The 22073-nt window shown below is 41.8% G+C and overlaps 1 protein-coding gene and 1 long non-coding RNA gene across 7 annotated transcripts in view; one reads left to right on the top strand and one right to left on the bottom strand.

Moving 5' to 3' along the window:
- The window catches only part of PTPN4 (protein tyrosine phosphatase non-receptor type 4), a 167030-nt gene that overhangs the window by 106752 nt on the left and 38205 nt on the right, over window positions 1–22073 (bottom strand). For 2 of the 6 annotated variants that reach the window (XR_015289225.1, XM_086897644.1), the window contains exon 1: window positions 548–650. Coding sequence is in view for 1 of the 6 variants with exons in the window: in XM_086897606.1 (XP_086753732.1) it covers window positions 548–560 (13 nt within the window). In the remaining 5 variants the exon portion in view is untranslated. Of the gene's footprint in view, window positions 1–547; window positions 1319–1425; window positions 1914–22073 lie in introns of those variants that run through there. The other 4 variants (XR_015289219.1, XM_086897642.1, XM_086897606.1 and 1 more) reach the window with 4 other exon arrangements.
- On the top strand, window positions 1710–3920 carry LOC147652270 (uncharacterized). The gene is made up of 2 exons (XR_015289229.1): window positions 1710–1800; window positions 3260–3920. It is a non-coding gene; the product is annotated as an uncharacterized LOC147652270 (long non-coding RNA).

The following is a 22073-nucleotide window of genomic DNA, read 5'->3' as shown; positions in this document are numbered from 1 at the left end:
CGCATATAGACACAACGATTATACAAGCCTTCTGCTCGAGGGAGACACTAAAAATGTACCAGAGGAATGCAACGACAGCACTCAAACCTATTTTCCCTGCCCATAACCAGGGCAACGCGCACATGTGCCTAGAAAGCACAGGATCGCAAAGTTTTTTATTAAACACGCTAAAATAAAAATCCGTTTCAGGCGTTCCGCAGAGTTCATCGCATTTTAGAGACCCCGAACTGCCCCCGCAGCTCGTTCCCCTCGAAGCTGTTTACGCGCCCCCCCGCCCCCCCCAGCTCCACACAGCCCCCACATCCCCTTCGACAGAAGGGAGCCGGCTCTCCTGTTTTTTCGGAGAGGGAACCGGAGGGAGAGCGCACACACACGCCACCCCTCCACCGAAAGGGCTCAGGGCAGAGTCGCTCTCCGCCCGCGGCGACCTAAGCGCGAAGTTGCGGGAGGGGGAGCGGCGGGGGGGGGTCACAGCACAGAGACGCGGCTTGCAGCACCCCTCGTCCCCCCAGCCCGGAGCCCCGAGCGCGCCGGCGGCCGCCTTTACCTTCATGTAACATCCACGTCCTGGTTCCAGATGGAGCGGGGAGCGCGGAGGGAAGAGGCGCGGGGGGTGCGCGCTCGCGCCGCTGCCGCCCCGCGCGACCCCCAACCCGCCTCCGCGGGCGCGCGCGCCGCAGACGCTCGGGCACGCGCAGCGCCCGCACCCCCCGCGGGATCGGGATCGAGACCGGGAGCGGAGGCGCCGCTCGCCGCCCCCTGCTCAGTCTTCCCGCAGCGCCCGCCCGAGCCGCAGCCTCGGGATCAGCGACAGCAGCCGCCCCGCGTCCCGCCGCAGCGGCGAGCGCCGCATCGTACTGCAGCGGCTGGGCCGAGGGAGCGGGGGGAGGAGGGGGAAAAAGAGCTGGGGGAGAAGAGGACGGAGGAGCCCCGGGGGGAAGGCGGAGGACACCCCCACCCTCCGGCCTCTCCTTCCCCCCTCTCCTCGCAGCGACCGGCCGGAGGGGCCGCACGGGCCGGGACTCTCCCTCACGGGGCGCGGCACTGCCTCGCAGGAACCGGCGGCTGCCCAGCACGCAGCACCGGCCGGGAGGCAAAGGGGACCGGGGGGAGGTAGAGCGGCGGGGCGCTGCAGAGACGCCTTCCCTGCCGGCGAGTGAGCGAGCGCCCGTGGAGCAGGAGGGGGGAGGGCCTGCAGCCTCCTCCCCTCATCGCCGCCCTCCCGCCCGCCTCACGCGGGCAGCATAGCAACCAACATGGCGGCTGCGCAGTCACCCGGCGGCGGGCGGGAGGCGGCCCTCGAGAGCTCGCGAGAGCCGAAGGGGGGCGGGCGCTGTGCTCTCCTTTCTATTGGTCCAGCGTGTGTCCATAAAAGGGAGGGGGCAGAACCGAGAGTGTACCTGGCGGTCTGATTGGCGGGCTTACCATGGCTGAAGACGGCAGTGAACACGGATTGGTCAGCTGAGCCGTCACTCACGCCCGTAGCGGGGCGCTGAGGCGTGCGGCCCTCAGCGGCGGTGGCTGCCTGTGGTTGCTTCCCGCCGCTGTCTCGCTGCTGTGCCGCCGCCTTCACCTCGCCCGCGGGACGAGGTCCTGCTGAAGGAGGTTGTGCCCGTGGGAGCCGCAGACGGCTCTTCTGACCCGCTCCGTTCGGAGGGAAAAATGAGCCACAGAGGAGCAGTGGGGGTGTCTTAATGTCGTGCCAATGCCTCCGCCTTGGTCACATGGCCACCCACCCTCATCCTGCAAATGTCCCAGAGGGTCATTACTGCCTGCAGGTCCTTGCCGGAGCTTTCCAGAGTATGAGATGTATTGTGCCTCTTGGCCACATAAAGATTTTCATAAGTGGCCCATGGGAAGGTTTGCGTTCAAAGACGTGGTTTAACACAACCCGGTCCTTTGATGTACTTGTCCTGTGTATGAAAGGGTTTGGTTAAAAACGTCTTTAATGTCCACTTATTAAAACACAACCTCTCACAACAAGCTCTTTACCTAATAACAGACACATAGACTATATAGAATCATTTAGGCTGGGAAAGACCCTTAAGATTACTGAGTCCAGTGTTTGGGAATGAGTTATTTGATTTCACAATTAAAATCCTAACCATAGCAAGATGTGGAGTAATACTAAAGGAGTTTGCATGTTCTCTTCTAATTAGGAAGCTTTCTAAAATACAATTCGTTTGATGTTTGCAAACCTTATATATATTTCCAGCCTAAATTGCTCTTGTGCCAGTTTTGTTCTTTAGCTTACAAAGTCCTTCCCTCTTAGCAGTGTTTTCCCCCACTTACTTTTAATAAAGTAATCATACCCCCTCCATGTTAATGAACTAAATAGTCCAGGGGCTTGTAGCCTCTCCCATTACCTGAGTATTAAAATATACAGGATACTCCACATGATTTCTTTCAGGAACAAGTTGAATCAGGGGTGAGAATACTGAATTTGGGGAAAGCAATCAAGCCGAAATTTCAGATCATAATCTCTAGAGCACTTGAAAATAATAGACCTCTTAATGATAAAGAGTAGAAAACAGTTATAAATTGCTGAGATTTACATTTTATTAATGAAAGTCTAAAAGATGACAAAGCTTGAAATGTGATTGATTCCCCTGGATTGAACAATTCCTAGACTGATTATTTCATAAAGCCCCAAAATAATACACACAGCATCAGTAATGCCATTCCTTATTGCATTCCTGGTTCTCCAGGTCTTCCTGAACATCTCTGTAGTTACACTGACAGACTGATTGTGGTGCAAGTAGAAACATCCAGCAACTGCATCCTGCATTTGTGAGCTGCTGCCAGCCTCTTGAGCAGGGCATATATTCTGTGCATTAAAGGCATCCTCAGCTGCAGGGTAGTCTTGGCTTCCTGATAATTCTCTTTCAGATCGTATAGAATTTAGTCACAAATTTTACACATACATTTCAATCCATTTGCACTTAAGATTCCCATTCTGCCTCATGTTCATATAATTTTCTTGTGCATGGTTTGTGTTAAACATATAGTTACGCTCAATCTGAGAAGAGCAATAATTAATATGTTACTTTCAATTTAGTGTGTGATGGAGGAGCAACCCAAACCACGCAATGTGATGGTTGTAGAAGTACAATATTGTTTTGGCAAATGTAACCATGCAATGTTGTAAAGGGATTTGTTTTGCTGATCTAACAAAATTGGTGACATACAGATATTATATATACATTCCAAAGTTAATTCCTTGCAATACATTGTCTTTTCTGCATTTTGTTGTTTACAGAAGACTTGATTCAAAGCCCTAAATCAAGGCAGTGGAAGATTCCAACCGTGTGTAGAGTACTTCAGGTCAGGCCTACATTGCAAGAGCACTAAACAGACATTGAGACAAAGTTCTCCAGCTCATGCTCTTCCAACAGCAATGGAGCAAAACTGCAATGCAGAATGTTTGAGTGCAGATATTGCTCAGACCTTACAATGCAGAATTCAGCAAAAAACTTACTCTGCAGAATTCTGAGTTACACATTTTATACCCTGACCAATCACTTCCCAAAATTATGAATGAAAGAGAGAAAGCGAACTGAAATGTCACTTTGTCATTATTTACTTGAAAGAGCACATTCCTTTCTCATGTAAAAAGTGCATTCAGCTCAATTCTTTTTCAGGAGCATGGCTCTTTCATATAACAGCAAGTTTCTGGCTGTTGTCTGCCTGTGTATATAAGCAATGAAAGCTGTGTTTTGCAAAGATATTTTGCATAGCAAGAGTTTAATTTCCAAACCAATGGGGATTTATCTGTACCCTTTTGATGTGTTTCGGGGAGGATATGTTATCTCATGGCTTGCTGTGTCCTGCTAGTAAAACACCAGTATCTTAAACTGTTTTGTACATGTTAAACCTCTTATGTAAATATAGAAGCAAACAAAAGATTCTCCTTTACCTAACAGATCTGTGGTACGTGTTTGTGCCAACAACCTTATTACTCATGCAAGACCTGCCAACCAAGCTGTGATAATTTATGTGAGAAAAATGTATATTAAAAATGTGAATGGGATTTTAAGCCTCTCACTGAAATACATGCAAACTGCTATGTGGCCAAGAAGACTTACTTAAACACAGCATTAAAGCAATTCAAGATAAATTACTCTCACCACAGGTGGAGTTTAGCTGTGAAAAGGGGACAAGGCACTTAATCTTAACGCTAAGCTTGATCAAGCATAATATATGTTTATTAGCAGATACATTTTCTATAAAGTAAGGTCCTAATTAAGCAAAGTCCTTAAAACATACACACATTACTCAGGGAACAACCTTAAAATTGGCCAAATCCCATGTGGGAAATGCCTCTGCTCAGCATAAATGGCAGAGAATTTGTGCTGGAACATGGCTTTGGGATCACAGTTAATATATTCATAGTGCATAGTATGGACATAAATGCTGAACATGAGTGTTCAACAGTGTCCTAAGCTATGGGGACAGGGGAATTTTGCTGCTTGGGACAGGAACTCACTTTCTCTTTAAGTTCACGCAATACCTGGTGCCATAGGGCTCAACAGTACTAATTGGTGGAATACTACAAAATAGTAATTTGTGATAAGATTGTTGCAGCTATCATCCAGTCTGGAGGCTGGCTGTATTTCTTTTGTAAATATATGCAACAGGTAATGCTCAGAAATGCACTAAAACTGAAAGATAATGGAGACCTCAGTACTTAGAGTTTTGGATCATATTTCACAAAGTCCTTTTTTTTCTCCAGCCAGCCTCTGACAAACTTCTTTGCCTTTAATGCACATCAAAGTATCATAAAGTTGAATTTCTAGATACCCACTGCAAACAGCCGAGTGATTTTGTGAAGTCCACTTGTGCATTCACTCATGGAATACTGTCATTTTCTCCTTCTGTCCAAAGGGAGAATTATAAAGTCTGGCAAATAGCATAAACTGGCAAAAAAACCCCATAGTAAACCAGGTAAAAAAATATTCTGAAGCATAATTATTTATTTATTTTTCCCCCAATACATCAAAAACAGATCTGCCAGAGAATGTGAGGAACTAGCAGACAACAGAGATGTAACAGAAGCAGTCAGGGAAAACTGGAGAAAGCCAAGTACATTTTTCCATCACTGTTCTTTATGGCAGATTTTGAGGTGATTGCCACAACAAAACCTTTTTTAGGGGCATTGTCAGAAAAAACATATTTGCAATACTGTGTACCTGTGGTTTTGGAGCCAGTTAGTAAACTGTACAGTACCTGACTGCCAGAACAATGTATTTTTAACCCCAGGGTTCAAAAGGAGCTTGGATCTGAAATCACCAAACTATTAATGTGCTTTGTAATTTATTTGGTTTGGAGTGAACTCAGTTCTGGAGGAATAGAAATTTTTAGACAAGACTTCAGAGAAAACAGAAATAACTATCCAGTCAGTCTAACACATGGCTCATCACCATGTAATGAGAAGAAGCAGAAACTGCAAACCTGGAAGTGCTTTAAAAATGTCAGCAAAGTCAGCAAATACTGATAAAGAGGAGCTGGCTTATGTAGACTTTGTATAAACATTGGGACAGTGGAGTCTTCAGCCATAATCAATTCCCTGTTGGAAGAAGACTAAGTTTGTACCATCTTCTGCTATCTTCTTCCTCCTCTCCTCCTTTCAGTTTGCTTTTACTCTCAGTCTAATTTCCACAGAAAGGAAATCCAAATGCATGGGACTCAGGGAGACAGAGACATCATGTTTGGGATATCTTCCCAGTCTGACCAATAAAGGAGCTGTGGACATGATGTGAAGAACATTTAACATGAAGCCTGGTTGAAGCAATCACATATAAAGATTTCCCCAAACAGTTTTACAAAGCCCAGGAAGGGAGCTGTCTTTGTGATTGGTAACTGCTTCAAAGGGAAGATGGATAGGTAAATGATTACAAGGGGAGTAACCAGTGAGATTCCAAACACACCTGAGCTTTACAATCTATTCACAAGTGGTAAGTGAAACAGGATTGGACAGTGCTTTCTAGGGATTCACAATTTTTCAGGAAAAATCAAAAGTGCTGACACAAAGTAGCCAAAAGAAAAAACATCATGATAAACATGGGGTAGGTGATAAAATAGCAGCTAAAATGAAATGTTCATGTCAATGAAAGGAAAACAAAAAAAAATCTACTTGTGCAACATAGTAGACTCTGATTAGTTCATATCAGTCAGCAAAGATATTTTGAATCCATTATGGATAGTTTTCTGAAATTGTTCTCTCACTGCTCAGAGAGTCAGGACTGATAAGGAGAGAAGAGAATGAAAATGAAATAATAAAATAAAAAACTACTGTATGAATCTTCAGGATTCATGTTCTTTAATTCAAGACAAAATTCTGCTTATTGCATCTTGACACGTGGTAGCATCTTAAGCATTGGAAAAAGATGAAAAAACATGAAAAAGAGAGACCAGATTGATCAGAAAGATGGAATACCTTCCAAGACAGATCAATTATTCTGGAACTATTTAGAAAATAGATGAGAAATGGGAGATATAATACAGGTATCAAAAATCAAATCTGACATGGGAAAGGTGAACAGGCAACAGTTACTCATTTCTTATGAGAACAATGATGAATCTATAATATTTTTTTTCAAATGGAAGTGTAAAACAAGCAAAAAGAAGTACTATTTAAACAACATCTGCTTAATTTGGATAATTCATCATCATGAGATCTTTTAGATGCCAAAAATACTTAGGGCTGCAAGAAGTTCCTAGACAAATTAACAGAAAAACAGGCTGCTTTGCAGAGAAATAGAGAAAGCCTCCAATTCTGTCCTTAGATACTCAGAGATTGAACTGGTAAATAGAAGAAATTAAGCCGCAATTGCTCTGTCCTTATATTTCCACTGTAGGGAACTGCAGGGCACCAGGTTACCTGGACCTTTGGTGTGATTCAGGCCAGCCTTTCTTTTATTACAGCTGCAGCAGAAAGACATCCCCACCTCACACTTCTTGCTTCCTGTCATATCCTGTGGGGACTGAACCTGAGAAATCCTAGCGAAACATTGAAATCAATGAAACATCTAATGAACTTTTTTAGAACTTTAGAAGGGGTTTAATCAAATCAACATTTTGAGATGAGATCCAGTGATCTTAATTTAGCAGCAAACCAGCTGCACAGATACAAAGCCAAAAATGACGGTTTACTTAGACCTTCATTTTGACTTAGCAAAAAGAACCTCACCCAGTAATTTCTGCAGCAAGCCTATAACTTTGGTTTGAGCTCTGTTGCATGTTTTAAAATAGTTTTTTTCTAAGTCCATAATTAAGCAACCCAGCACTAACAACTGCCACTAAAGCCTTCTGGATTTGGAACTTTCCAGAAAATTTCTGGAGTATTTGGGAGGAGAGAAAGATACATGCAAAAAAGCAAGGAGAGTAAAAGTGGGCTCCATTTGTGAGGAATTAGTTCAATTCTACTATTGATTTCTTTCTACAGTGATAAAAAAATTCAAGTAATATTTGAAATGAGCAGCTCACACATAAAGGTTTCACCTCTACAGGCTTTATTTCATTTTTCCTTAACTTTACCTTGACCTGTATTTGACTGAATTGTAGGTAACTATCAGGAAGGTAGATAGTTTTCTTTCAAAGCTGAAAGTCAGATAGCACTGGTTCTAATAAGAATGATGTGAGTGCACAGGTTGCTGTGTTTTGTACTCAGTGCTATTTACATTTCTGTTGCTAAGATCCCTGAGTGAAGGCCACTTTATTCTCTTAAGGTGACAGCAGCTTGTGTAGATAAGCAGAACACACTGTACATTGGTAAAGAAGTTCCTTGAATTGGTTTTGCTTCCTTGATCTACATGGCAAACACTGGAATGGGCTCACCCTTTCAGATGGGCAGTTTCATATTTCAGGCCTGTTTCCAATAGAATATCAGGAAACCTTTTGAAAAATAGGAATACATGTAGAAGAAGAGAGGAGAAAATGGCTTCTCTGTTACCCCTTCCCATTATTTTTTCTGCTGTGGATTAAAAAAAATACTGTAGTGCTTGGTTCCTTTAGCTTTCCCAGGCTTCTTTATAAAAGTTTGCACAGAATTCCTCACTCGTGTGAGACACAGAGGAGACCATGTGTCACCTCTTGCTGCGCAGCAGTTTCACAGTTGCGGTTTTGAGGTTGGCATTGTCTGCCAACAGCCAGCAGCAGTGCAGGGCTTTTCCCCTGCTGGTAAAACATAGCCAGAAATGCAGCCTCAGTCCAGAAAATGTCTTCCTCCATTGCAGTATAACATGACATGTTTCCAAAGTAAGTGTTCTTAACAAATATCTCTGAAGAGAAAAATAAAAGAGTGTTTATTGACTGTTGTGGTTTGCTCTGACATTGAATTAGAGTGCTGTACAGAAAACTGCCAAATTTGGCCTGTCCTAAGAAAAAGACAAAGATGGCACAGCAGCAACTCAGCTAAACAAAACATATGTGCAAAATACTTCCTGGTACACCCATATTCTGGCCTCCCTGCAAAAAAATTGCCAAGACAGATTTTTTTGACCGGTAAAGTTATTCCAGGAACTGTACAACATGTTCTGCATTTTTGATTCATAGAATATTCACTTTATGGCTTCCTGAAGTGGTTGCAAAGTTGAGTAGTCGTAAGTAGAAAAAAATTTAGAAAGCTTGGACTGATAGCGTAGAAATTAGCCAGACTAATTATAATAAAAAGCATCAACAGAAAATTCAGCTCACTGCATTTTCTAATTGGGCAGATAAAAATATATTCAGATCAAGAGTGAAAAATGGTGTATGTTTTCCTTTTTATTTAAAAATATTTGTATCCTAAAACAAGAATGGATGGAATGTACCACATGACATCTGAAACTTTCAGCAAAGACAAGAGGACCAGAGAGCCAGCGGAAGTTTTCAAACTATTTGCCATTTGGTGAATAGAGCCCTGGAAAGATGCTTTCACAGACACAAAATTGGCTTCTGGGTTACCAGGGAATAGGAGAGATACCAGTAAAGGATAAGTTGGTAGCCCTGTGGACTCAGGACGTTGAAACCAACAGAGCACAGTATTGCTCTTACACAACAACTCTACCTGCACCTTCTTTACTCAGCCCCAAAGGGACCACACACAGAGGACAGGATCTGTCAGTGCTTCGTGGCTCTGGTGACACCACCACCAAGGCTAGCATTTAGTTGCACATTTAATGTGGCTTTTATCTGATCTACAACAGGTTTTTAATGTTACCCACAGCTCATAAAATTTGCTTGTTATCTAAGAAACTTCGCTTTCATGTACTAGTGTTACAAACAGCCATGGTACTGATAAGAGTGATAATGATGATGTTTCTAGTCATAATAGTTGTGGGGACTTGGAAACGTGAAAGTTGAAAGTCAGAAAAAAACCCCAAAGAACAACAGAATGAAAATGAAATTGCACCTATATTATTTCTCAGTCTTGGAAACAAACTCTTTTTTGAATGCTTGGCTTTACAGTAATATTGTTACTGATACTCCCAAGTCGCCTTTAAGGACAGTAGAAGGTGTCTGTGAACTCCTCTCTGTGTAAAAAGGTAAAAATCTGGAGCTTTTTCTCCAGCTCCAGGCTCAGTCACTGGACTGCAGTGAGAGGGGTTTTTTGGTGATGTCTTAAGTGCTTTCTTAAGTACTCAAAAGCAGGATAGCTACCCTCATTGCAGTGAACATTGTTCTGGGGTCACCGGACAGGACCCCCAGCAGTTCAGAGGAGTAGAAAACATCAAGTAATGGGGGGTTGGACTGAGATTAAGACAGAGCTGAAAGACACTTTAGGATATGACCTGGGAGGCATTTTGGAAGACAACTGGGCAGTCCCACTGCTTGCAGGCAGCACTATCAGCTCTGCTCTTTGCACCAGGGTAGGAAAACAAGAATCCCCCCTACTTTACATCTTCAGTGTGCTAATGGGGATGAAGGAGTGAGCAGATCTGATCTGTCTTGCTTCCAAGATTTAGCAAGGACAAATACAGAGTGGGGAACCCTTGAGTCTGCTGCCTATTGGTTAGTGCCACAAGACTAATGCAGATTCTTCTGTAATTGCTTGCTACACATACGTGGCAACATACAGATGCCTCATGAATTGCAAAGAAATTGTATCTCAGATAATTTTGGATTAATCACAGTGTTCTCTGGAGGTACTGTTAATGAGGGACATACCCTCTACTTTGTATTCCTGCCCAAGGCAGCACATTTCCATGCCATATCATGAGGAACTGGCTCTACAAACCCATCATTAATTTCATAGCTGTCTCCCCCCTCTAACAGGGGAGGACTCTCCACTATGAACTCTGCCTAGAGGCAGATTGGTGCATGGATTTGTGCTTCTTTGTTCACCTCCCCATAAAATACTAAAGACATTATGCACTTGAAAAGTCACAATAAAGTTTAAAGAAAATAATTATAAAACAAGCCTTCTATTCTTTACTCTGCTAAGGTCACAGTTAATGAAAATTAAGATTTCTTCTCTCTTACCATGGATATGCTAGTCTAATTTGTTTATAAACAGGATATAATAAAGACATTCAGAAAAAATTATATTAAAAATGTCACACTAAGCTTTTTTTGCTGTTGTTAAATAATTACACAGAGGACCTCTTTTTTCACGACTTGCTGAGATTTGGTATGTCTCGAAAGCTAAGCCCTTGAATCCCAGATTAAATATGCAAAGGCAGCGGGAACAATTCCTGCTTTGCTTGTGCATTCACAACTTCCCTGAGCCCTGCAAGGTCTGGCTGCACTACGGTCCTGGACTAGACCTGAGCCAAGTCCCCTGTGAGCCAGATCTGGCTGTGGTGTTTCCAGTGTGACCAGCTGCTGCAACACTGACATCGTTTGGGTTGTGTAAGGGCTAAATCAGGACAAAATCTGGGGAACAGCAACTCTGGCTCTGTAGTTAAATTGGACACAGTATTAGCAGGAACTCAAAAAACAAAACAATAGACTAAGCCAGGACAGAAACATTATTGCTGCAGCAAAAGCAAATTTAAACTAATTAAGAAAATGTCTAAAGGACAATTTGTCTTCACAGCAATTGTGTACCTCAAACAGAGACTCTCCTGAGCTGGATCCAGGCCAGTGATACCATCCTGCTCTGCCAGGATTAGAAACCCTGCACTGTACCCAGTTAACTACAGCCACTTTGCAGAAACACTCGAAGCGTTCCACTGAATGATTCGAGGGAGCATTCCCAGTATTCCCCCTCTCCAACGGGGCACACTTTCATTCCCACTGTCCACCAGGGTTAATGGCACTGTTCTGCTTTGCATTTTTTCTGTTATTTACCCTTTCTCCACTAGATGCTACACTGAGACCATCAAACATTTATTGAGTCAAATAACATAAATTTGGAGACTCAGCGCAGAACAGTGTGTTTAAAACAAAACAGTGACAGCATTGCTCTGTGTGGTGTGAGAGTGAGACTTGTGTGTTTCACACTGGAGTAACTGCTCTGACTTCATCAGAGATTCTTACTTGGCACTGCATGAGAGGGATAAAGCAAGTTAGTGTTTCCTGGCATTATTACTCATATGCAACTGTATCAAGAAATTACCTAAATGTGTGAAATGGTTTACCGAGAGTGCCACAAAATCTAAAATTAACCAAATAATATATGTCAATATGAGCTAGTCTTTTGTTTCTCTTTATAGCTTAGAAATTCAAAATCCCATGCTGAGCTGGAAAATTACACTAGATTATATTCTTTAATGGAGCTTTTTCAAATACTATCACAGATACACATTACTTTTCTTGATGTTATGCAAGCCTTTGACCCAGGCAGCTGGGGAGGTGCTATGCAGTGTGGCTCCCACAGAGCCTGCCAGCCTGGTTTTCACTTATGCATTGTGCAACACCTTCTGGTAAACAACCTGAGATCCTCTTACCTCTCAGTGCAGGCAGGCCCAACCAAGCACTGCTGTGCAGCCTTTCTCGTGTCACAACTTTATTGGATAAATGTGTTACAGCCTGTTTTGGAGGCTCTACTTGGACAAAGCAAAGTGAAGGTCAGAGACTGTTTCAGCTAATTAAGGTCTTCAGGGCTGTGTCTCTATCAGGTCTTCTGTTACCCCCTGTTCCTAGAGGTCTGCTTATTATGTACCACGCTATTCAGAAAAGTGCTGTGTGTTATGGCCCAATTAGCAGCATCTTGATTGTTTTAGGAAAGGGGTAAATATAATTTAGGGAAACTGTAATATGACCCGGTTAAGGTACAGCATCGGTGACATACTTTCTTTCCAGCAAAAATCAAAATGCAGCTTCAGAACTCTGTTATGTTGGCCTATCTTACTGTGACATGCTTTAATTTGCTTATCTGGACTTAATCTGGGAAAAGAACTTGAATAGAAAAGAATGGTTTGTTCAATAGGGCCTCATAGCAGTCAATATCTACTGCTCAGGAACACAATCTGCTGCTGGTGTGATGAGGTTCAAAATATAAATTATATACATCAGCTGAGGATCTAGGCCAGATGCTCAACAAACTGGGCCCTGGCCTCCCTAATGACCATTCACAAGCCCATCCTCAGATTAGTATAGAGAAAGGTGGACTAAGAGTGTGGGGAGGGGAAATCTCCTATTTTGCTTTTCCTTTCTTCCTGTACACATGGTTAGGCTTAGACCAGTTTAGCCAGTGGGAAGATGCACCATGGACATAGCACCAAGCTATGGACACTTTACAGTATTTCAGGCCAGAAATTTATTTAATTTACTTTAATTTAATTTTGGCAGAATTTCATTTAATACTCTGCAGTAATGTATAAGACACTTCATTGAGGTTAGGAGTAAAAGCAACAGATTTACAAAGAAGGGCCCTAAATATTTTTACATTTCACTGGTTACACTGAGAAGCTATTAGAAATATTAAAGATAAATTATTAAATGTATTAAAAATAAATGTGTCTCCTCTGGTAATTAACTCCCTTACTATTAACTCCATCTGAAGAGTTAAAAGCAAGCACAAACCCTAGCCACAAAGTAGGTCATAATTCTTTGAAAAATCAGACATAAGGTCATGACCTAAATGAAATAGAGTTTGTTTCATAATGATCCTGGGAAAGAAGGGATCGGCCAGTAGTAGGGAATTGGCATGTCAAAGGGAATTTTAAATGGGAGCTTTGCAGAACTTCTCATCTCTTCCAGATGGGTTCATCTCCAGCTCAGGTCAGTATTGATCAAAAACTGTTACTCTGTACAGTCTGTTCAGTGCCCAGTGATTCTGGGAATTGAATAATATTCCCAGCAGACAAGCAGTTGCATCATGTAAAACCACTACTAGACCTGAAATTAATTTCTAATTTTACTGGCAGCCTTCCAACAGAGAGGTCAGGCCAAGGGGTAGCCATAAGGATGAGGATTCCTCCTGGCAAAGCTGGAGGCATTTGGGGGCACAGAGCACAAGGAAGGGCAGATGTGGCAGGACACCTGTGAGAGCTAATTCATGGCAAGAGAACAGGCTGGAGAGAGACCATCACAGTCAGACATGAGAACCAGCAAGGTCAGACAGCCTCTCCCATGGCCCTGCCAAGTGCCTCCATGAAGCTGCTGTGGTCCAGGCAGGACCACACAGGTGGTAGGTAGCCTGACAAGAGGTGACTTAGAGAACTCATTTTGTGGCACATTATTGCCAGTGGGGGAGGAAGGAGGAATACAAATTTATAGGGTATTACAAAAGTTTAAATGATCTCATGTGTGCAGATAAATATGGCTCTTTATCTGCATATACTAGGAAATAAAGCAAAAATATCCCCGTGTTTCTTTTCCACTTGTGCTGGTTTCTGTGTTTGGACAGTGTCAGACTATTTTTGGGTGGTGAAATTTTTCTTGCTAAGGAATACCAGGGAGGAAGCATTAAGTTTTCAAAGTCATTGGTTGGAGCTTATTCTTGCCATTTGTAAGGAGAAACCCAAATATTATGGGGACCTTTTTTGCTCCAGTTAACCATACAAGAAACAGCAACAAAGCCAGGGAGTGCTGCAGTTTGCAGTATTGGAAAGCTTGCTTAAAAAAAAATAGTAATAGGAATTACTGAAAGCAAGGAAGCAATTTTTGGGCCAAATTTCTTCAACACATTTATATTCCTATAAGATTAGTTAATACTCTTGGAGGAGATTCTTGCATATAATGAATCACACTGCCCCAAGCCATGTAGAATGATGCACTGCTGATACTGAATAAATTTAACTTATCTTCAGATCACAATTGTTGAGTACCTGTCATTTTATGGTAAAACTAACCCCAGGAAAGTCTGGATGAGTGATACCACTTTCACGTATCAAGCATAGGAAAATGAATGCACACATAAACTGACCCTATGATATAAACTGTCATCAGGTTACCACTTTTCTATTTAGTACATTCAAGAAATACTGCACTGCTTCTGCACTGTGCTGGCTTGGGCTGGGCTACAGCTCAGTTTCTTCACAGTAGCTACCACAGGGGCTGTGGTTTGGATTTGTGCTGCAAGCAGTGCTCATAATTGGTGGTGTTTTCATTACTGCTGAGCAGCACATACACACAGTCAAGGCCTTTTCTGGATCACCCACCAGTGAGCAGGCAGGGGGTGCACAAGGAGCTGGGAGGGGACACAGCCAGGACAGCTGACCCCAAGTACCCCAAAGATATCCCAGCCCATGTGGCATCAAGCTTGGCACAGAGCTGGGGAAAGGTTGGTGAGGGGCTGCTGCTCAGGAACAGGCTGAGCATTGGTTTGTTGGTGGTGAGCAGTTGGGGTTTTTTGTATCACCTGTCTTTCTGGGATTCTACTTCTCACTCTTTCATAATTTGACGCAGGATGGCTAAGCCACATGGAGCAACCATTTACTAAGTGTGTTTCAAAAGCAAATTTGCTGGCAGGTGGACCAAGTGGATAACACAGAAGTTATATTTAGGGATTTATAAAATGTCCTTACATAGAAATAGGAACTGTGGGAATGTTCTTTTTCATGCATGCCTTGGATCAGTGCTTTCATATGAGGATGAGACAAAGGGCTTCACCCAACCCCAAGCATAGCAGGTCGTGCCCTACATGCAGTGCAAGGGTACGCTGGCACACCTGCACTGGCAGATCCCTATCTCAGGGGATAACCTACTCATTTAATTCCTGCCCAATTTGCAACCTCCTGACTCCCTTGCCTGCACCATTCAGGGTGCTGTGGCAGGTACAATCTTGCAGATAGGATGTGCTGCCATGTCCCCTCTCACTATCTGGTTTCTCACGTGTCAGAGTGATCGTTTCTCACACCACTGGAATATGCCCTGGTGGGGCACAGCACAGGTTTTGAGGCTGTTAGAGGGCAGGCACTGAGGCAGCTGTAACAAGTGACAGATTTATATATCCACCCACTGAAGCACTGTTAATGCATCATACATGGAGTTTGATGCTGTAACAGGAAAATCAATGCTAGGATCACACTTCTACCGCAAGTGAAATGGCTTGTTGTGCACATCAGTAATTACACTTCTTGGCATTTTACCAAAGGCTCACAGTATTTTTTGAGTTTTTTGTCTCTGTATATTAGTGATTTTGCCAAAGCTGAGCCACAAATAAAAAGGGAAATATAGTACTCAATTAAAAGCAGCCCAGGTGCAGTAATATAATTTGTAGGAGGCAAATTCACCAGCTGCAGTGGGTGTAGTTCTCTGATGGATGGTCAGATTGACTGGTCCCTGTAGCCTCATCTCACCCCAAATGGTGGAACTAACCCTGGAATAGGGTCCACATAGGAAGATGCTCTGAGCCCACCTGAAGGCTTACCATGTGTGATTTCTACCTTCACATCCCACCTTAGGAGGAGCACACAGCTCTCTGTTATCAGCTTCAACGTGCCAGCAGTACTGCCAAGGGGCTGCATATCTCAGAGTAGCCTGGGGGGCTGCCCTGCCAAACTAAGTGCAGATGTTTGGCCAAATGTGCATCAAATCTATTAACTTAATTTCCCAACTGAAGGTCAGTTTTGCTAATACTTATAACACACCATGCTATATCTGGTGAGAGCAAGGTCTTGGCTAATGCATCATTTAATGCTGTTAAAATTGTGCTGTAACTGCTAGGCTGGATTTTTTTTTTGGTTTGGTTTTTTTTGTTGTTGTTGTTGTTTGTTTTTAGCAGTGTGAACATCTTGGGTTTGCTTGAGTGAAATAAAGAATTAGATCCTGCTAGAATAAAATTCATACATAGTTTCTGAAGCTGAAAAATGGCATGAAGTTAGGTCTTTTCAGTACAAACAAATTCAGGTTCTTATTGCATGAATAGCCTGTCAAGAGAAAATATAAATGGAAAATATATACTTAAGATACAACTGCTCAGACATTCAGCAAAATAGATGCATTTTTGCTTTTACATCACACAGCCTGAGTTAGAGCTGTGTGACTAAACACCCCACAGAACTGTGATGTGGCCGATATAACCTCGTGTCAGAGCCTGCTCAGATCTGCAGTGTGAGCTACCCTGGAGCTTGGTCTGAAGACACTCTGTCCTGTCTCAGCATGGAGGCTTCAGCTATTTATTCCTGAGGTTGCCAATAGCATTCATTTTCTCCTAGAGAGGTCTTCAGAGGAAGCCAGGTACTTACCAAGCAAAGCCTTCCAGAATGAAGGGTGCTGAGGGAAGGCAGGCAGTGTGAGGAGCCAGAATACATTAGCCAGAGGCCAAATACCAAGGACACAAAGGAAAACAAAAAAGCAGAGGGAATTTTGCCTGTCTGAAACAGGTCCTTAATGAACATGTTAGGATTTGATACGGCAGAGATCAATGACTTTCTAAAAACGCAGACCACTTGTGTAGATAACATCAGCTCTAACACAGGAAAAAAACCCCCAAACACCCGAGAAGGCATCTCTCAGAGTGTTTAAGGGTAACTCTCATTTAGAATAGCATGTAACAGTAGTTCTCAAGGAAAAGAAAAAGCAGGTCAAATCTGGAAAAGTGTAAGAAGGTCTCAAAATGAAAGAGTAATGCCTCTAGCAATGAGGTGTCAATAAGAGCTGAAGTGTGACGTCATGCTGCTTCTCCAGGTTGAAACTTCTGTCTCAAGGGAGGGAAAGCAGATTTGCCTTATGCAGAGTCCCATGTGATCCCAAGAGAGGTTGGCTGCCCATTACCCACAGCTGGCATGCACTGTCAACTTCTGGTGGATCAGAATCCTGCTCACATTATTTCCTAGTCAAATCCTTTATTATTATTATATTCAGAAAATGGTGGTCCTGTAGTTTTAACACCAGCCCTGTACCAAATGTCTGCAGCAAGGAATCATTTTACAGATACTGTTTTTCAGAACTGTCTACAGATAAAAAATGTGGTCTCAAAATGAATCCTTACAGGATATCCACTAAGTGGATTCATGGCTGATCATTCACATTTACTGCTGTCTCCTGAGGGGATGCTGCTTAACAAGCTCACTGGACGGCCTGGCTAATTTGTAAGTCAGTGTTTCAGCTTTGTCAATTACAACATGCAGCATCATTTTATGCAGCAAGAACATCTTTAATTTACATATTCAACATCATCAAGCTGTTCAGGTGTGACCATGCTATAAAACCTACATGATTCTAGTACAGCTTTATATAAACATTAATTATATATTTGTTCTATCAGTCTATGTCAGCACAAAACAGCAAGCAGAAAGGGCACATGAATTTTCTTTATCTTAAAAATCAGTCACAACAACCTTGTTCCTACAAAGACCATATAGGCTGTAAACCCATATTTTTTGTCTAAACAGATCTGCTTCTTGCAGTCTTTTCCAGTGATTTACAATACCAATTATGCTAGAATTGGACATAGGGAATGGCGTCATCAGGGATGATAAAGGACTGCAAGCTTTGTATAAAGCAAAGGTGTTTTAAGCAACACAAGAGTTAGATGTTTGTTTTCCAAGAAAAACCAAAATGTACAACTTTCTGCACCCAAATTAAAGCAAAGCCTCAAACCAAACAAAAGCAATACATCACTAGAGCAAATATAATGATGAAATAATTTTACATATGCATCCATAGAGGATATCAGAGTGATCAATTTGCATACCCAATTCTGAAATAAGATTCCTGTGTGACCAGTTGGTTTTGTTGCAATCTTTTGTTCCATCTACAGGAGCCTCCACCTGTGCTGCCAGCCAGTTGCATTAGGCTGTTACACAACTCAACACATGTCCCAGTTAGGCCCTAAAACTGGTTTCACCCAGCTCTCAAGATTTCATTTCTCTTGAGAAAAGTAATTTACTACTTGTGATGTGTATTTAAGGCTTCTGGTAATGTCCAGTGCCTTCAAAGCCCCACTGACATCATGTTTCTGTGTTCTTGGTGGCCTGCACTGTATTGCCTGGCTTTTCTTCAGTGAATTTCAAGACTTGGCTTCCTGAAAAAACAACTCACGTTTCACTAGCACAATGTGTACATCCCCACTGCATAGTTCAATGTACAGAAGTAATGGTTTGTTAGGATGCCTGTAAAGATAAGCAGAGAGATGTAAATAGATACAACACTTTCTTAATGTTCTATTATTAATATATCTTCGTTATGGCAATATAACTGCTATGTTATTAAAACTGCTTTACAACAGATGCAAACTTTTAACCAGGCATATGGGTTTATACAGTCTAGAGAGCTCTTTGAAGTCAGAGGGTGAATAATCGAACCAGCTTAACTTTAAATCCTCTCAGAAAGCACACAGTTTTTGGAATCAAGCAGCTGCAGTTTGCTTTAGAATGACAAGCTTTTAAAAAAGCTAAATCTAGAGGAAATGTTATTATTCTATTATTCTATCAATCTATTTTTCTTTTTTCTCTTACACATACCTCATATACATCTCTGTGGCTTGGAACATGGTTTTGTTCACCGCCTGTCCAGGGCTTAACAACAGGATGACAGATTCACAGGTATTTGCTTGACTCCCACTGCCTGCCTAAATGTCAATTGTAGTGAAACAGTAGTAGAAACATGGAGGGAAGGTCTTTCTGAGTAAGCTTTCTAGATTACTGTGTCGTTTTTCACAAGGGTTTGTCATCTTTGATCAGTGTCCAGTCTTACTCATCTTTTGGTACTTCCCATCAGCAATTTGTTCAGATTCTAATCAGCTTTTAAACACTAAATTGTATCAATTTTAAACATGCCCTTTGTATTGATAAGAAAAGGATGTTTAGGGTGAAACAAATACACACAGAGCCCTACAGAACATGTCCCTAGTTTGGGCTGCTGCATTATCCCTCCATGCCAGTCCCAAACAGCCTCCCTGTGATTAACATTGCCATGGCCTGATTTACACACAGATTTAGTATATGCAACTCATTATCATATTTAAACTTCTGGGTGGCTCAACTCCTGTGAGAAATTGGACGTAATAGCATTCTACACAGAAAAAGATATAAGTACCTATTAACCTGTAGCAATTTACCCTAGCATTTATAAAGATATGAATAATGTGCAGAGTCATGCACATCTTACTAATGCAGACTGAATTATTCATTGCAAAGCTGGGCAATATTTTTATCAAATACTTATTATGGATAAATATTTTCCTTATTCAGTACCTTGATATATGTTTCAATAACACTTTGCAAGTAATTCTCCATGCAAATGTTGAACTGAAATATTAGCACTTTCTTCCTTTGAATAGTTATTTCCAAATCAATTTCCTTTAAGTTATTTATTCATTACAAATGAATAAATGGTATTCATGGAGCTTGTTTCTCTCTAGGCTAATAAACAGACTTCGTGTTAGCCTCCAAGTACTTGTAATCTCAGCTTCAAATGTGCAAGCTTTTGCACAAGAGCGGATCTCTAAGCTATCACAATATTTCTGGCATCAACATGGAGATAAAAGAAACACAGGAAACCAAGGAAAAGTGACTCAAAAGTTCAAAATATGTAGTAATTGCATAAATATCAGCTGATATGTCCTTATTCTATTGAATGTCATTCTTTATTTTGTTTTTGATATTTCTGCCCTTTTCTTCCTTTAATGCCTGAATTTACTCAAACTCATATTCTCTTGTCTATTTGTTTGAGATTAGCCAATTTATATTTGCTTGAAAGTAGTCCCCAATTTCTGATCAAATGCTGCTCTTGCAGGACTGTAAATACACAAATGCCATAAATAATTCTCCATTGCAAATATTCTCCAAGACTTAACCCCAAGGCATGCAGGTGCTACTTTTGTCTCCTTTCCTTTAATTTTCAGATATAAACACACCATCACCATGAACAAAATTCACCTCTGTCATCAGTGGCCAAAACAGGACAGCCCTGGAATTTTGTGGTGCAAAACCTTGTGGACACTCTGTACTTCCTAAGTTTCAGGGTAAGTATTTCTTCTTATAAACTATAGACAAGATGTGCATACCATGAGGTAAGATGTGGTCAGTGATTCCTAGCTCCTGGAGGCACAGGCTGGCTTAGTCCATAATGAGCAGGGCTCCCTCCCTCTGAGAAAGGTCACACACACATTACAGGATGGCCCTTCTTATTGTGAGACATCATCATTACTATCATTATTACTGTTATTACTGCTACTATGGTAATGCCAATAGCAAGGAGCTGGCTTTTTTCAAATGCACCGTGTGAAATAACGTGGCGGCTGTGCTGCAGCCCTCAGGAGTGAGGCTTTTACAGGTCATGCTGTTGGCCTGGCGTGGGGTATGCAGGAACATGGGGGCTCGGGGGTGGCACTGGATAACCAGCCAAGGTGATGGGGTGTCACACCTGGCAGAGTTAGGAGAGACATTTCAAAATCATGCTCCTGAGCCAAACAGAAATGCTGGTGCAGGTGCACCCTACAGTGTGTGCACAGATGTTACTCTCCTGCAGCAGATCAAGCTCCCTTCTGCTAGAATGAAATGCTACTTAAAAGATGCTTCTAGCTGCAAATTGGCATTACTGTTTCCTCCCAGTAATGAGGCTTTGGCAAACAATTTACTAGCTTTACAATTTACCTGTACTCAGCTTTGCACTTGCATTTGCTGATCACTGCAGCTGAAGCAAAAGAAAATAAACACATCGGATGCATGCACACATTACTTAAATATAGTGCACATTACTAGGCTGTCCTCAAAATAAATAAGAAAAACAGAAAGCAAATTCACAGAACAGGGTCTCTGTCTACTCTGCCAGCTGCTTAGAAGTCTATTGTGATCTCTGATCAACCAGATCAGTCATATATTTATGACATTGTAATTTTTGAACACAGAAATATTTAATTCATAGCTAATTTAAAAGAAAACATTGGTGTGTTGAGAAAGAAAAGATAATAGCAGCACAGATTCTGGCCAGATCTAAATCCCAGGTGATGGAAAGAGAGGAGATTAGGATAGGATCCTGTGGTCCAGTGACAGCCAAACTAAATGGTGATTATCCACTTCTAATTTAGGCAATCTTCTATTCACCTATGTCATGTCTTTTAGAAGAATAACCATAAGAATTATTTATCATTTTTATTTACTGCCACTCTTCTTTTTACAGATAAAGGCTACAGCAGTTACCATCATGAAACAGGACCATATGGCTTCAAGATGAGAAACCAATTTGCTAAATGCTGACTTTATTATTTTAATTCCTATCTTGATAATGAAACACCAAACGAGAACAGAATTCAGCCTAAGAGATGAGGTGTCAGAATAATTTTAAATCTTGTCACTAGGTAATGACTGTAATGGTATCTCTTACTTAGGTACCTTCATTAGCAACTTAATGGTGAGAGCATGTTTTAGCAATGGTGAACATGTGGAATAATCCATGTTCTGGGGCAAAAGATTAGCTTAATGAGGAGAGAGCCAATTTCCTGAAGAAGTGCCTAATATAGTTCCTGCTTTTAAAAGAAGAACAGTAATATGGACAATTTTTCATTACAAGGTATAAAAACACTTAACTTCATGCTTTGGTGCATTTATAGCACTCCTGCAGAGGGGAGAGAGATTAATAGATTTTTCTCATGTGGTAAAATAGGTGGAAATCTGTTCTTCCAAATCCTTTTACTCAGTAGAGTAGCATTCATTACCAGGAAATTGGGTTCAAAGAGCAAACTGTCACTTAGCCTTTCAGTCACTTCATGTTTCTCTACATGTTTATTATGTTTTTAGGCACCTTTGAAAATGTGGCCG

The sequence above is a fragment of the Cyanistes caeruleus genome, chromosome 7 (assembly GCF_971803275.1).
Source record: "Cyanistes caeruleus chromosome 7, bCyaCae1.hap1.1, whole genome shotgun sequence".
Lineage (NCBI taxonomy): Eukaryota > Metazoa > Chordata > Aves > Passeriformes > Paridae > Cyanistes > Cyanistes caeruleus.
This window is presented reverse-complemented; position numbering and strand designations above follow the sequence as displayed.